The sequence below is a fragment of the Entelurus aequoreus genome, linkage group LG20 (genome assembly GCF_033978785.1).
Source record: "Entelurus aequoreus isolate RoL-2023_Sb linkage group LG20, RoL_Eaeq_v1.1, whole genome shotgun sequence".
In the NCBI taxonomy this organism is placed as follows: domain Eukaryota; kingdom Metazoa; phylum Chordata; class Actinopteri; order Syngnathiformes; family Syngnathidae; genus Entelurus; species Entelurus aequoreus.
Window position 1 is genome coordinate 22,137,435 of NC_084750.1, and position 17,111 is coordinate 22,154,545.

Here is a 17,111-nt window from a genome sequence, read left to right on the forward strand (position 1 = left end):
ACCTTTATGTACAAAATACTTTGTCACATCTTGGGTGATTCCTTTTCGGTAGAACTGGGCTTCTACCGAAACCAGGGGCATAAGTTCTGCGAAAACTTGGTCAACTTGACAGTCGCAGCTACGACCATCGCCCATGTTGTAGCGTCACGTGTTCCTTGTTGTCATTCCACATCGCTCACAAGCTCCCCAATGTCATGTGAAGCTGTATTATTAATGTCAAATATATATATATATATAATTCACCGACGTCCCACTGGGGTGAGTTTTTCCTTGCCCGTATGTGGGCTCTGTACCGAGGATGTCGTTGTGGCTTGTACAGCCCTTTGAGACACTTGTGATTTAGGGCTATATAAATAAACATTGATTGATTGATTGATATATATATGTATATGTGTGTATGTATTATATACATATTTATATATATATATACATATATATATATGTATATGTGTGTATGTATTATATACATATTTATATATAATACATATATACACACATATATGTATATATACACGTGTATGTATATATATATATATACACATACACGTACATATATATTTAGACATTTGTAAACACATATCATTTATATACATACACATACATATATGTATATACAGTTGTGGTCAAAAGTTTACATACACTTGTAAAGAATATAATGTCATGGCTGTCTTGAGTTTCCAATAATTTCTACAACTCTTATTTCTTTTGTGATAGAGTGATTGGAGCACATACTTGTTGGTCACAAAAAAACATTCATGAAGTTTGGTTCTTTTATGAATTTATTATGGGTCTACTGAAAATGTGAACAAACCTGCTGGGTCAAAAGTATACATACAGCAATGTTAATATTTGCTTACATGTCCCTTGGCAAGTTTCACTGCAATAAGGCACTTTTGGTAGCCATCCACAAGCTTTTGGTTGCATTTTTGACCACTCCTCATTACAAAATGGGTGCAGTTCAGCTAAATTTGTTGGTTTTCTGACATGGACTTGTTTCTTCAGCATTGTCCACACGTTTAAGTCAGGACTTTGGGAAGGCCATTCTAAAACCTTCATTCTAGCCTGATTTAGCCATTCCTTTACCACTTTTGACGTGTGTTTGGGGTCATTATCTTGTTGGAACACCCAACTGCGCCCAAGACCCAACCTCTGGGCTGATGATTTTAGGTTGTCCTGAAGAATTTGGAGGTAATCCTCCTTTTTCATTGTCCCATTTACTCTCTGTAAAGCACCAGTTCCATTGGCAGCAAAACAGGCCCAGAGCATAATACTACTACCACCATGCTTGACGGCGAGCATGGTGTTCCTGGGATTAAAGGCCTCAATTTTTCTCCTCCAAACATATTGCTGGGTATTGTGGCCAAACAGCTCCATTTTTGTTTCATCTGCCCACAGAACTTTCCTCCAGAAGGTCTTATCTTTGTCCATGTGATGTCAGACCAAAAGCACAAATTGAACCAGGCTATGTTAACTTTAGTGTGCTTGCTGGTTTAGTTAATTTTGCAGCCGCTCACCTATGAGTCATATAGTTTAATTCCAACTATTACAACATTCGTTTAACATTTTAATATTCACACCAAGTTTCAGTACAGTTTCCGACGTCATCAACATGCATGCAATCTACATGTGCATGTTAGCACACATTTTTCACTTTGCATGCGTCTTTCAGGAAACAACTAAGCGGCGCTCCAGCTAATTGTGCTTCCAAAAGTTCCTCCCACAGTCTTAAGTCTCTCAGAGGAAGTCTTTGGCCAGAGCGTCCCCAAAGTTGGGCGCGGCCATGAGGATGGCGATGGTGCAGATGATGTTGAAGACGCTGAACCCCACCAGGCACAGGCGGTCGATGACGGCCGCGGCAAACTGCCACTGCTCTGCGAGACCGAGCTGCCGGTCCTGCTCCAGAACCCGCTCCACTAAGAACTGTACCTCAGAGAGAAGAGCCTGGAGCTGGGTGTCCACCGCCTTGCCTCCACTGACGCCATTTAAGGAGATGGCTTCTGCTCCACCCGGAGACACACCGTACGGTTCAGGGTTCAAAGACGCCGTGTAGGGATAGGGACTAGCAGGTGCAAAGTGTTGATGACTCTGTGTATCCGTTGCTCCTCCTGGTGAGGCTGCCTCTCCTTCTTCACCCGCCGCCGCCGCCCTCCTTTGACCGTCACCCGGAGCGTCCAGTTCCGCAGCGCACGGAAAAGCTCGGAAGCCCATGTAAGGCAGGTGACCGTTAGCTTGGGGTTGCAGATTAGGATGCGGGAGGACGAAGCAGCCGTTAGGCACTGAGGGGTGCAGCTGAGCCAGCCTGGCCCTCAGGGAGGCTAAGCCCTCGGGTGTGGGCGGGGCAGGTGAGGACACGGTCTTGCTTGGAGTGTCTGCTTGGCTGTGGTCCACTGCCTCACCAGGACGTTTCATTCGCAGGAACCAAGGGATCCACTGCAGCAGAACCAGCTTGACCTGTCACGCAAGGACAGAACGCTTCGTATTCCACCGGTCGTCCTTCAGATCTACCATCAAAGTAAGTGTATCGGCCTTTCCAAGCTTTCCAGGTTCTGATCCAAAGGCCGTGGGCTGAGCCAGGACAGGTGGTGCACTTTCGTACGCACTTCAAACTACAACTTAAGTCTCTCTAAAAATAGCTTTATTTGCACAAAAACATAAGTTTTCTTTCCAAAGTTAACAAAAACAAGTAACTTCTGTGGAGGATGCATGTATGTTTAAGAGTTCTTTCTTTTTACATAGCCATGTTTAGAGTAGATAGTACTTTTCCTTTGTATATTCTACCAGTTTCTCTTGTCTTCTGAGGCCTGTTTAGTGTCTTAACCTTGGAATGTGAAGACCACCCCCACGTTTCTCTCCTTATCAGTGTTGTGAGGGGTAGGGGGGGGGGGCTTTCTTTGTGTGCAAGGAGTTGGCTTTTCCGTTTGAATGTCAGATCATCTAGAGTAGCCGATATGAATGTATTGGTTAAGTTGACCTCCTAAAGCTTTAGTAAAACTTGAAAATATTCCTATTCTGTCTTGATGGTCCTTCTTACTCAGCATACACTACCGTTCAAAAGTTTGGGGTCACATTGAAATGTCCTTATTTTTGAAGGAAAAGCACTGTACTTTTCAATGAAGATAACTTTAAACTAGTCTTAACTTTAAAGAAATACACTCTATACATTGCTAATGTGGTAAATGACTATTCTAGCTGCAAATGTCTGGTTTTTGGTGCAATATCTACATAGGTGTATAGAGGCCCATTTCCAGCAACTATCACTCCAGTGTTCTAATGGTACAATGTGTTTGCTCATTGGCTCAGAAGGCTAATTGATGATTAGAAAACCCTTGTGCAGTCATGTTCACACATCTGAAAACAGTTTAGCTCGTTACAGAAGCTACAAAACTGACCTTCCTTTGAGCAGATTGAGTTTCTGGAGCATCACATTTGTGGGGTCAATTAAACGCTCAAAATGGCCAGAAAAAGAGAACTTTCATCTGAAACTCGACAGTCTATTCTTGTTCTTAGAAATGAAGGCTCAAACACAAAATTGTTTGGGTGACCCCAAACTTTTGAACGGTAGTGTATGTCATCGAAAGAACTTGGGATTGACCAGTAACTTGGATTCCCTGGGAGGAAGAAGTGAAGTGAATTATATTTATATAGCGCTTTTTCTGAGGGGGGGGTGTGTGTGCTGGAGCCTATCTCAGCTGCATTCGGGCGGAAGGCGGGGTACACCCTGGACAAGTCGCCACCTCATCACAGGGCCAACACAGACAGACAGACAACATTCACACACTAGGAAATATAAATAACATAAAAATGTCTACCAAAACCACAATGACCAACACCAGGAGCAGCAGCAGCGCAGTAGGCCCAAGTATCCATCAAACACCACCACCATGACCAACACCAAAGTGCAGCAGCGCAGTAGGCCCAAGTATTCATCAAACAACAAATCATTTATTTAACTTAATATATGCAGGACTACCGAAATATGAATAACACAAAAATGGCTACCACAGTAAGTCTTTCCTTTTTTCCTTTCCTTTCCCTTTTTCTTTCCCTTTCATTTTATTTCATTTCCTTAGGTACCTTTCCTTTTTCTTTCTTTCTTTCTCTTTCCCTTTATTTATTTATTTCTCTCTCTCCCTTCTGTTCTTTCTTTATTTTTCTTTCTTTCCTTCTTTCTCCTATTCTAACTTTCTCTTCTTAAATTTTTTTCTTTCTTTCTCTTTATTTTCTGTATTTCTCTTTTGGTTCTCTTTTGTTCTTACTATTTCTTCGTCTCTCTTTCTCTTTCTTATATTCTCTTTCTGTCATTATTTCTCCTTATTTCTCTTTGTCGGAATGGCCTAATAACAAAACCCGTAAAGCAGTATTTATTTACTATCCATTGACATTGAGTCAACTTGCGGCTATTATAGGGGGGTATAGCTCAGTTGGTAGAGTGGCCATGCCAGCAACTTGAGGGTTCCTGGTTCGATCCCCGCTTCCGCCATCCTAGTCCCTGCCATTGTGTCCTTGGGCAAGACACTTTACCCACCTGCTCCCAGTGCCACCCACACTGGTTTAAATGTAACTTAGATATTGGGTTTCACTATGTAAAAGCACTTTGAGTCACTAGGGAAAAGCGCTATATAATTCACTTCACTATTATTTTCTAGAGAGTTGGCAGCACAAGTGAGTTGCAAGATAATTGGGCTTTTTAAGTAGTACAAATGTCCACCAGAAAAGAAGAAGCATTTTTTGACTAAAGAGGAAATATCTAGTTGACCGTAATCAATAGGAAGTGAACATGAAGAAAACAAACTACTCACCCAATGTGGTATTTGTCCGTTGTTGGGGTTGTGGTGATGGAACTGAAGGACGATAACTGTAGCCACTACGGACATACCAACAATCACCATGGTGCTGGCAAAGTACTGACCTGAGGCAGACAGTGGTGATTGTCAGCAAACCGTATATACTGTACAATATCATTGATTAACAGAGCCTGTTGATAAAGAGTGTGAATTTTTGGGCACCGAACCTTTCGATACGATTCCCATTTCTGGGGTGATAGACTTGAGGCTGTATTTGTAGTATTTATTGTGATAGAGTGATTGGAGCACATACTTGTTGGTCACAAAAAACATTCATGAAGTTTGGTTCTTTTATGAATTTATTATGGGTCTACTGAAAATGTGAGCAAATCTGCTGGGTCAAAAGTAAACATACAGCAATGTTAATATTTGGTTACATGTCCCTTGGCAAGTTTCACTGCAATAAGGCGCTTTTGGTAGCCATCCACAAGCTTCTGCTTGAATTTTTGACCACTCCTCTTGACAAAATTGGTGCATCCCTCCATCCATCCATTTTCTACCGCTTGTCCCTTTTTGGGGTCGCGAGGGGTTTCTGGAGCCTATCTCAGCTGCATTCGGGCGGAAGGCGGAGTACACCCTGGACAAGTCGCCACCTCATCACAGGGCCAACACAGATAAACAGACAACATTCACACTCACATTCACACACTAGGGCCAATTTAGTGTTGCCAATCAACCTATCCCCAGGTGCATGTTTTTGGAGGTGGGAGGAAGTCCGGAGTACCCGGAGGGAACCCACGCAGTCACGGGGAGAACATGCAAACTCCACACAGAAAGATCCCGAGCCCGGGATTGAACTCAGGACTACTCAGGACCTTCGTATTGCGAGGCACATGCACTAACTCCTCTTCCCGCTGCCGGCATGGCTAAACGGGGCTACTACGCATGCTCTTCACTACTGTGGCATGCTGGGTAATAGAGTTCTTATGTTACCTAGCTCAGTGTTTTTCAACCTTTTTTGAGCCGAGGCACATTTTGTTCATTGAAAATATCCGGAGGCACACCACCGGCAGAAATAATTAAAAAACGAAACTCAGTTGACAGTAAAAAGTCGTTGTCGCAATTGTTGGACATGACTTTAAACCATAACCAACCACGCATCACTATAGCTCTTGTCTCAAAGTAGGTGTGCTGTCACCACCTGTCACATCACACCCTGACTTATTTGGAGGTTTTTGCTGTTTTCCTGTGTGTAGTGTTTTAGTTCTTGTCTTGCGCTCCTATTTTGGTGGCTTTTTCTCTTTTTTTGGTATTTTCCTGTAGCAGTTTCATGTCTTCCTTTGAGCAATATTTCCCGCATGTACTTTGTTTTAGCAATCAAGAATATTTCAGTTGTTTTTATCCTTTGTGGAGACATTGTTGATTGTCATGTCATGTTCGGATGTACTTTGTGGACGGCCGTCTTTGCTCCACAGTAAGTCTTTGCTGTCGTCCAGCATTCTGTTTTTGTTTACTTTGCAGCCAGTTCAGTTTTAGTTTTGTTCTGCATAGCCTTCCCTAAGCTTCAAAGCCTTTTCTTAGGGGCACTCACCTTTTTGTTTATTTTTGGTTTAAGCATTAGACACCTTTTTACCCGCACGCGGCCTCCCGCTGTCGTCCGCATATTGGGATCACGACAAAAAATCGTCGTCTCACACGACGTGTTCCCGACATCTACAAAGCAATTAGCTACCGCCTGCCACCTACTGATATGGAAGAGTATTACACGGTTACGCTGCCGAGCTCTAGACAGCACCGACACTCAAAAACGGCACATTATTTACACACTATAATTACTGGTTTGCAAAAAATATTTTTAACCTAAATAGGTGAAATTAAATTATCTCCCATAGCACACCAGACTGTATATCACGGCACACTAGTAGTTGAAAAACACTGACGTAGCTCCAAACATCACAATATATATCTGCCTTTAAGCAGAGTGTGCAATACAACGGTGCTGCTTTTGTTTTGAAAAGCGTTATTTGTATTACTTCCGTGTGGACGTATGCACGTGCGTGAATGTGAACAGCTGCAATCACAAATTACAAAATAAAGTTGAAAAAACATCTACAGTATGTCGTGCAATACAACTGTGCTGCTTTTATTTTGAAAAGTGTTATTTATGGGCGTATGTCCGTGTGTAACCTATAAGTGAAGGTGCACAGCGACAAGTGATGCACGGTTTACACCCGAGACGCTAAAAAGAGAAAAGTTGATGAAGAATGGCGTGTTTTCAACAAGACATGGACTGCCAAGCAACGTTCCCTCTAAGGTGCGCGCCTGCGCAATTGCGCACTGCTCAAGCGTCCTCTGCGCACAGCAAATATATGCCGCACACCAAATCAAATCCCATCTGAATTCTAAACAACATAAACACATTTATTCTGTGTAATTTTGCAATGCAACTTTGAGTGACAGTGACAACAAGCGGCCCTAACGGTGTTCGTCAACACCGTTCAATTGAACACCGTTCAATTATTGTAACGTCTATCAAGATGCTTCGAGGCCAGGAATTATATCGATCACTTTATTGAGCAAAACTGTTTATATTCGGCCATAACCACACCAAAAACATGAGTAAAACACTTCTATCTCGAAAAACTAGTCATTTTCTGCCATACAAACCAGGCCAAAACCAACATGTCATCTGTCACCAACACGCATACCACTAAACCACTGGTGCATTTATGGCCACTCAAAAAGTCGGACAACTCAAACACCACACAAAGTTACACTATGACTCCTCAGTCATACTACGTGTGCTTATTTTACTGTCATTTATTATTAATGTTAATTTATTGATATTAATCATGGAATGCTGTTACTAGAGAAAGTTACAGGAATGCACACTTCATCCTATGCTTACATTTCATTGTGCAACATGAGGATGTTTAAGGGGAACTAAATGTGATCTCTGAAAGGGGTACAAATGATTTCCAAAGCAGTGCTTTTGGTATAAAGTTAAGTTAGGTTAAATGAAAGTATTATTATTATTATTAATTATTATTATTATTATTATTTATCTTACGGTATATATCAAAAATAATATTGAGCAAAATTTAATTGAAATATTGTCGATGTGGCCCTTCAGCAGTGCTCGGGTTGCTCATGCGGCCCCCGGTAAAAATTAATTGCCCACCCCTGCTTTAAGCCATCGAGAAGGCCTTACTGACAACAACTCATGATCTGATTGGCTATCGCAACTGTCTGTCAAATGTTTGCGTCCGTTCAATGACAGACGTCCACATTGTTAATTCTGAAGGCTTCGGGCAGATTTCATACAGCATGGCAACATAAGATAGCTGAATTCTGATTGGATAAAAACTCTATAACCTAAAAACAACAGCACTGGAAGGAGCATAATTATGACATGAAGAGAATATGAATACTTTTAGGTATTTATGGAAGGTAAATTAAAAAATACTGGTATTTTTAATTATGATCATGATTTCTGGTTATGTTAGGCCAGCACAGAAGGCCCACCACTGTTTAGAATTGTGTAGAAGAAACTGACCTATGAGTGGTATAGAATCTGAGGTTGCAGGCATAATCTCTGCGACCATCAGCATGAAGACCGTCAAAGAAAGCAGAACGGTGATGCCTGCAAGAGAAAGTAGTTGTCTATAATATAAGAGTTGGTGTACTTGCTCATTTGTTTTCACCCTCTCATCTATCTGTCCGTTGTCTCCAACTAAGTCCCGGCAGCGTAAAGTTCCCGAGCCGTAAAAAGACTCGAGCGAGACGCTATAAAACATGCAAGAGTGTTAAATATGCAGACTGACAGCATGCGTCTCCTCACCCAGGCTGATCTTCTCTCCGGAGTTGGCGGGGAGCAGGAAGACCAGAAGCGTCATGGACGAGAGGAGCACACAGGGGATGAGGAGGTTGAGGGCGTAGTACAAGGTCCTCCGACGCAGGGTCACCACAAAGGTCACATCGGGGTAAGGCTCCGCACAACACTCGTAGAAAACCTCGTGGCGACCACCAGGGACCTCTGGAAGGGCTCCAAAATGCGGACATAAAACAGCCAAGCTTCCAATAATACGGATTGTGAAACTAAAACCACGTTGAATGCACATGCTCAGGTTCTATTTTTAAAACAGCGTTTCATTTTAGAATTCAATTTGATACTTATAGTAATGAGAGTCAGTAGAGTGCAAACTTCCACCAAGGCCAAACTGTATAGCTATGCATTTCTTTGTGTGTGCCAAAATTAACTTAATATCAAGCCAATTGAAACATTGGAATTATTACTCCAAAAATAAATCAACTCAAGTTATGGAAAAAAATGCCAACATGGCACTGCCATATTTATTATTGAAGTCACAAAGTGCATAATTTTTTTTAACATGCCTCAAAACAGCAGCTTGGAATTTGGGACATGCTCTCCCTGAGAGAGCATGAGGAGGTTGAGATGGGCGGGGTTAAGGTGGGGTTTAGGGGGTATAGGGGGTGTATATTGTAGCGTCCCGGAAGAGTTAGTGCTGCAAGGGGTTCTGGGTATTTGTTCTGTTGTGTTATGGTGCGGATGTTCTCCCGAAATGTGTTTGTCATTCTTGTTTGGTGTGGGTTCACAGTGTGGCGCATATTTGTAACAGTGTTAAAGTTGTTTATACGGCCACCCTCAGTGTGACCTGTATGGCTGTTGATCAAGTATGCCTTGCATTCACTTGTGTGTGTGAAAAGCCGTAGATATTATGTGATTGGGCCGGCACGCAAATGCAGTGCCTTTAAGGTTTATTGGCGCTCTGTACTTCTCACTACGTCCGTGTACCACTCCGTACAGCTGCGTTTTAAAAAGTCATACATTTTACTTTTTGAAACCGATACCGATATTTTCCGATATTACATTTTAAAGCATTCATCGGCCGATAATATCGGCAGTCCGATATTATCGGACATCTCTAAGTAAAATGTTACAAAATTTTTGTGTATGACATTGTGACAGTAACAATGCACTTTGTCCAAAAATTGGGTCTTTTTTTATAGTTAATTTTAATTATTCAAGCCAGTAATTCACTGCGATTCATCAGAAATCAAAAGTGTGATTAATCCGATTAAAAAAAGTAATTTAACAGCATTAATTTAAAATAGGAGTTGGGGGTTTTTTTGTTTTGTTTTTTAATTAGGCACATAAAAAGTCCATGTTTGGGAATTTGGACAGATCCATTAGTTTGACTCCAAGGTTATGAAATATGTCCTTTGTCCAGATCCTCACTGGTAGAATAATTGTTTCTAAATTATCACAAAAACTTTTGTGTTACATTGAGGGTCTGGTGAGAAGACAAAAGCTGTCTTTGAAACCTACCAAGACAAAGGCTCGTAAAACTCCACTGTGTAGGGGGGGGGGGGGGGGGCAAGATGAAGGTGTTCCTGTGTTCTTTCATGTATGGCAGGGATGTCCAAACTTTTTCCACTAAGGGCCGCACATGGAAAAATTAAAGCATGTGGGGGCCATTTTGATATTTTTCATTTTCAAACCATAACAAAATATATGGATTTTTTTTTTTTTTTTTTACCTTTAGGGGTCCCGGGGACCATAAAGGGTCTCAGTCATTAAAATGTTAAAAATAAGTCAGATTATTATTTTTTTTTTATTATTTAACGCTTACAGTAAATCTCTATATCAACTTCAAGTTGATATAAAGTAATACAAATTAAAAAAAAATTTTATGGCTTTTCTGTCAAAAACAACTTAGATTTTTTACAGTAAAACTGAAATATGCAGTATTTAGTAATTAGAGCCCTAAAATATCAATAATGCAGGACACCATTGATTTTAATTCTTTCATATTTTTGAGTAATCACAGTGAAAAGATAAATAAAAAATCACTAAATATATTTGGGATCCTAAAGGTGCCCCACTCATAAAGTGATACATTTTTATTAGGTTTTTCTTTTACTTTCAACACTTAAGTTACGAGATCAACTTCAGATATATCTGTCCATTTTATGCTGGAACAATTATTTTGTTTGTTTTATGCGCTTTTGTCAAAGAAAACTTTGATGTTTTTATATGGCTACTACACAATATATGCAATATTTACCACATAAAACATTTTAAAGTGAAATATTTGAAGTAATTGGAGCCCTGAAAATAATTCATTATAACATGGATTTTTTGTCATTATTTTTTTTTTTTTTGAGCAATGGCAAAAAAAAGAAAAATAAAGAAAGACAAAAGAAAAAAAAAACAGCCTGCTTGGCAGCTTTTGTGTCAACATTGCAACTTTTTCTCGTTAGATTTCACCTCATTCCACTTTTTTTAATGTTCTTTTTTATTTTTACAATAGTATTTCCTGAATGTGTGGCGGGTCGGTAAACAATTAGCTGCGGGCCGCAAATGGCCCCCGGGCCGCACTTTGGACACCACTGATGTATGGTAATCAACAGAAAGATATTGTTCTAACCCAGGGACTTCGAAGCGGAGAGAAGACAGACTCTTTTTGAACCTCCTTTTTGAACTGGTTTACGAACGTCTTTTTGAACTATTTTACGAACTCTTTTTGAACTTCTGTGAACTTTTTGTGACCTTTGTCCTTTGGAAACAGTGGTGGCCATGTGGTCGGGGAGGGTCCAAAATAAAAGAAGGAGGCGTGCAATCTTTTGGCAGAGCGTGCTGAGATACCGTGCAAGGGTACAGTGTACAGATGACTCTCCTCAATATTGAGTCCAAATTGAATTCTGTCTCTGTTTAATTCTTTGCCTCTTGTCTTGTTTAATAGATGTCATCAGTGTTTGAACCTGACACTCACCAAAAAAGAACAGGTTCCTTTTGAGACAATTCCCCACCCATAGCTACAAAGTTCTATAGAAAATGTTTTGGTATTTTACGTGTAATTCCTGCAAATTGTGTCCACAAATTAATTATTGAAATGAGCGCCGTGGGAAAACGTCAGTTTTTACTTTGGCTTCCAAGTATGTGTTTTTTGCCCTCTACTGTATGTACAGTACTCACCCAGCAGGTCCCACTCCCCATTGATCATGTAGCCTGACACGTCGGCCTCCTTCATCTGGATGTCCAGCAGCCAGCCATCAAACGTCCAGGAGCCAAACTTGAGCTCGCATCGCTGAACGTCGAAGGGAAACCAGCGCACGTCCACGTTACAGGTACTGATAAATATTCCTTGGACGACAAATAAAGGAGGCGTGTCATTTTTGCAAAGGCACAAAATAGAGTTTAGAGTTAAATACAAATAACTCACCTGGGGGCAGGTACTCACAGAAGCCGCTGGAGTTCACCAGCACGTTGGTCTTGAAGGTGGCATCAAACTTATTGTGAGCACTGTGGTGAGTAACAGCAGTGACACGGCGTTGCAAGACTGTGTGTGTGTGTGTGTTTGTACGCGTGTGTGTGTGTTTGCATACTCTACCTGTTATAAAGCAATATGTCAGGTGTCCAGACTTGATCCGCAGTGAAGCGAAGGTTTTTAACTCCCGGGTATTCCGACTGATTCCACTGGAGGTAGTGATCGTACCACTGCTGGGGGCACACAAATACACCACGTGTATTTTATTGATTACGCTCAGTGCGGCGCAAGCAAAATTGAACGTGGAAATACGAGCACACGTCAGCTGCAGCCGTGTTGCTGGAGGTGGCTGATACATTTTCTATGCAGATAAGAATATTTCCGACGTTATTCATTGATAACTCACCATCTGCAGCCAAGCGTTGGTGGTGAGGATCTGGTTCTTTTCATCCTTGAACAATGCAAAGTAAAGTGATTTAGTTAAAAGGACGTTTAAAACACGCAAAGACCTTTGAAGTATATGTGTTTGTATATGTATGTGTATATATACACACATATATACAGATACAGTACAGGCCAAAAATTTGGACACACCTTCTCATTTCAATGTGTTTTCTTTATTTTCATGACTATTTACATTGTAGATTGTCACTGAAGGCATCAAAACTATGACACCTGCAAAGTGAAAACTGTCAGGTTCAAACACTGATGACATCTATTAAACAAGACAAGAATCAAACAGAGGCAGAATTCAATTTTGCTCAATTAAACAAGACAAGAAGCAAAGAATCAAACAGAGACATAATTCAATTTTTCTCAATTGAGGAGAAACGTGTCAACCTGTAACCTCTTACAGTGTCACCCACGCTCTGGCAAAATATTGTACGCCACCTCTTTTTATTTGGACTTTCCCTGTTTGCATAACATCTGTTTCTAAAGGAATGGGGAGTATGTAAACAGTCATGGTTTTCGGTCACATTAACACAAAAGAAAAAGATGCCTCGGGCTTGGGCTGGTCCTGGATTCAGCTTGAGCAGGTCTTCGATGACAATAGATAACCCCCATCCCGTCTCCTCCCATCGTACACAATGGAATTTTTCCAAGCCTTTGCTTGGTGCAACAAAGACAGCCTCTTGTCTGTTCATTGGGAACTCAGAACGGAAAGTTTTTTGATAATTTACATACAATTTTTCTGACAAAAACCATTTCAGGTGACTACCTCTTGAAGCTCATCGAGAGAATGCCAAGAGTGTGCAAAGCAGGAATCAGAGCAAAGGGTGGTTATTTTAAAGAAACTAGAGTATAAAACACATTTTCAGTTATTTCACCTTTTTTGTTAAGGACATAACTCCACATGTGTTCATTCATAGTTTTGATGCCTTCAGTGACAATCTACAATGTAAATAGTCATGAAAATAAAGAAAACACATTGAATGAGAAGGTGTGTCCAAACTTTTGGCCTGTAATGTATATATATATATTTTCTATATATACATAAGTATATATATATATATATATATACACATACATATACAACAAATATTATTTATTTAACACACAAATCTTAGGCTGATTAGAAAAATAACTACTCACCAAATTTACTGTATAAGAAGGGACTCAAGAATAACTGATAAAAAATAAATGTACATAATTATGTTATGCTAACATAGAAAACACATTGAATGAGAAGGTGTATCCAAACTTTTGGCCTGTACTGTAAGTATATATATATTTTATATATATACTTACATATACAGAGATTATTATTTATTTAACACATAAATCTTAGGCTGATTAATTGTAATTAGCTAAATTGGTAATAAATATATTTCTTAAATAAACTGTCAATACAATTAAAGTGCAGATGAAAATACAGCTTCACCACTTTGGTCATATTTTTTTACGCTGAAGAAAATTCTCTGTGACTTCAGCTCCAGACTTCTTCTGTTTAATATTGTCATTACTGCCACAAGTGGTGGAAAAGTGTATTAAAACTATGTATATGCACACATATATATACACATAATTATATATATTCTTTATATATACATATGTATACATATACAAAGATTATTATTTATTTAACACATAACTCTTAGGCCGATTAGAAAAATAGTACTTACCAAATTTACTGTATAAGAAGGGATTTGTGAATAACTGATTAAAAATAAATGTATATTATTATGTTGTGCTAACATACAGTAGCTAAATTAGTAATGAATATGTGTCTTAAATAAACTGTCAATAAAATGAAAGTGCAGATGAAAATACAGCTTCACCACTTTGGTCATATTTTTTTGCGCTGAAGAAAATTCTCTGTGACTTCAGCTCCAGACTTCTTCTGTTTAATATTGTCATTACTGCCACAAGTGGTGAAAAAGTGTATTACAACTAAGAACAGACCACAGCTGAGAAACAGATTGTTTTTGGTGGCCCTCCAGGGGGCGATCACGGCCCAACAGCGGTTAAGAAACACTGCTCAAGGTCCCCAAAATGTAATTAGAACTCGAAATGTGTTTGAGGCTGAAGTAGTTGGAAAAGATTGACTCATTTAAAGTGGAAAAATAAAACCTATGATATATTAATACAGCAGTTTTATGGGAGCGGCCATTAAGTGAGTAAGGGTCTTTAAAGCAGTGTTTTTCAACCACTGTGCCGCGGCACACTAGTGCACCGTGAGATATTGTCTGGTGTGCCGTGGGAGATTATGTAATTATTTAAAAATATTTTTTGCACACCAGTAATTATAATCCGTTGTTGAGTGTCTGTGCTGTCTAGAGCTTGGCAGAGTAACCGTGTAATACTCTTCCATATCAGTAGGTGGCAGCAAGTAGCTAATTGCTTTGTAGATGTCGGGAACATGGTTTGTCGTGATCACAATATGCAGAAAACAGCAGGAGGCAGTGCGCAGGTAAAAAGGTATCTAATGCTTAAACCAAAAATAAACAAAAGGCGAGTGCCGCTAAGAAAAGGCATTGAAGCTTAGGGATGGCTACGCAAAACGAAACTAGAACTGAACTGGCTGCAAAGTAAACAAAAACAGAATGCTGGACGACAGCAAAGACTTACAGCGTGTGGAGCAGCAGACGGCGTCCACAAAGTACATCCGTACATGACAGGACAATCAACAACAAAATAGGAGCGCGAGACAAGAACTAAAACACTACACACAGGAAAACCGCAAAAAACTCAAAAAAAAGTCAGGGCGTGATGTGACAGGTGGTGACAGTACACCTACTTTGAGACAAGAGCTATAGTGATGCACGCTTGGTTATGGTTTAAATTCATATCCAACAATTGCGAGAACGACTTTTTACTAGAGATGTCCGATAATGGCTTTTTTGCCGATATCCGATATTCTGATATTGTCAAACTCTTAATTACCGATTCCGATATCAACCGATACCGATATATACAGTCGTGGAATCAACACATTATTATGCCTAATTTTGTTGTGATGCCCCGCTGGATGCATTAAACAATGTAACAAGGTTTTCCAAAATAAATCAACTCAAGTTATGGAAAAAAATGCCAACATGGCACTGCCATATTTATTATTGAAGTCACAAAGTGCATTCTTTTTTTTTTAACATGCCTCAAAACAGCAGCTTGGAATTTGGAACATGCTCTCCCTGAGAGAGCTTGAGGTGGGGGGGCGGGGTAGGGAGTAGCGGGGGGGTGTATATTGTAGCGTCCCGGAAGAGTTAGTGCTGCAAGGGGTTCTGGGTATTTGTTTTGTTGTGTTTATGTTGTGTTACGGTGCGGATGTTCTCCCGAAAAGTGTTTGTCATTCTTGTTTGGTGTGGGTTCACAGTGTGGCGCATATTTGTAACAGTGTTAAAGTTGTTTATATGGTCACCCTCAGTGTGACCTGTATGGCTGTTGACCAAGTACGCCGTAGATATTATGTGATTGGGCCGGCACGCAAAGGCAGTGCCTTTAAGGCACGCCCCCAATATTATTGTCTGGGTGGAAATCGGGAGAATGGTTGCCCCGGGAGATTTTTGGGAGGGGCACTGAAATTCGGGAGACTCCCGGGAAAATCGGGAGGGTTGGCAAGTATGACTGGGAGACGCAACTGCTCTGTACTTCACCCTACGTCCGTGTACCACTCCGTACAGCGGCGTTTTAAAAAGTCATACATTTTACTTTTTGAAACCGATACCGATCATTTCCAATATTACATTTTAAAGCATTTATCGGCCGATAATACCGGCGGCCCGATATTATCGGACATCTCTACTTTTTACTGTCAATATCGGCTGCAGAGTTTCATTTTTTTATGTTTTCTGCTGGGGGTTGTGCCTCGGGATTTTTTTCAATGAAATAAATGTGCCTTGGCTTTAAAAAAGGTTGAAAAACGCTGCTTTAAAGGGTTTAACGACGTGACTCATTTACTATTGTATTTGATCGTGTTTTCCTACCACATCCATGACCTGCATCAGCGTGAAGGAGAACTGGACCACCAGTGTGTGCGAGTCGTTTGCCACCGGTCTCTCCATGGGGTTGTAGTCTCTCAGAAGCTCCCTGAGCAGAGAGCGCTGCTGCGGACCCTGCATTGTTCCTACAGGGGTCAACGGAGATGGAGAATTGGTAAAGTATTGATCGTTTTGGGGGGGGAGAGTCGTGAAGAAGAGAACGCTGTGTCAGGGCCGACCAGATGATGGCCGAAGAGTAATAGAAGCTCACTACTTCTAATCAATTACCCGCTCTCTGATTGATCACGGCGGACTGACTCTGTTTCTGCCGTCGTAAAAGAAAGACCCGCTTCATTCCATGCAGTGAAAGTGAGGCTATTAAACATGGACACAACCTGGAGACACACGCATAAAATTCCCCTGAATGGGGAGCTTTCAATATGCACCTCATAACCCAAAAGAGCAATGACACTTTAAATGAACACGGTGCAAAAATGCAGCTTGGTTTTCATTGGCAGAAAATAAAAGCAGTACCGTATTTTTCCGAGTATAAGTCGCACCGGCCGAAAATGCATAATAAAGAAGGAAAAAAACATATAAGTCGCACTGGAGTATAA

At 40.5% G+C, this 17,111-nt stretch overlaps 1 protein-coding gene across 1 annotated transcript; it reads right to left on the reverse strand.

Moving 5' to 3' along the window:
- Positions 1–1,361: 1,361 nt before the first annotated feature.
- LOC133636030 (neuronal acetylcholine receptor subunit alpha-7-like) lies at positions 1,362–16,635 on the reverse strand. The gene is made up of 9 exons (XM_062029632.1): positions 16,501–16,635; positions 12,483–12,527; positions 12,200–12,309; positions 12,032–12,111; positions 11,785–11,952; positions 8,626–8,820; positions 8,341–8,427; positions 4,800–4,909; positions 1,362–2,451 (listed from the first exon to the last, which is right to left on the reverse strand). Exons 1-9 carry the CDS (start codon positions 16,633–16,635, stop codon positions 1,735–1,737), a joined length of 1,647 nt encoding a protein of 548 aa, XP_061885616.1. The 3' UTR covers positions 1,362–1,734.
- Between the last annotated feature and the right edge of the window lie 476 nt (positions 16,636–17,111).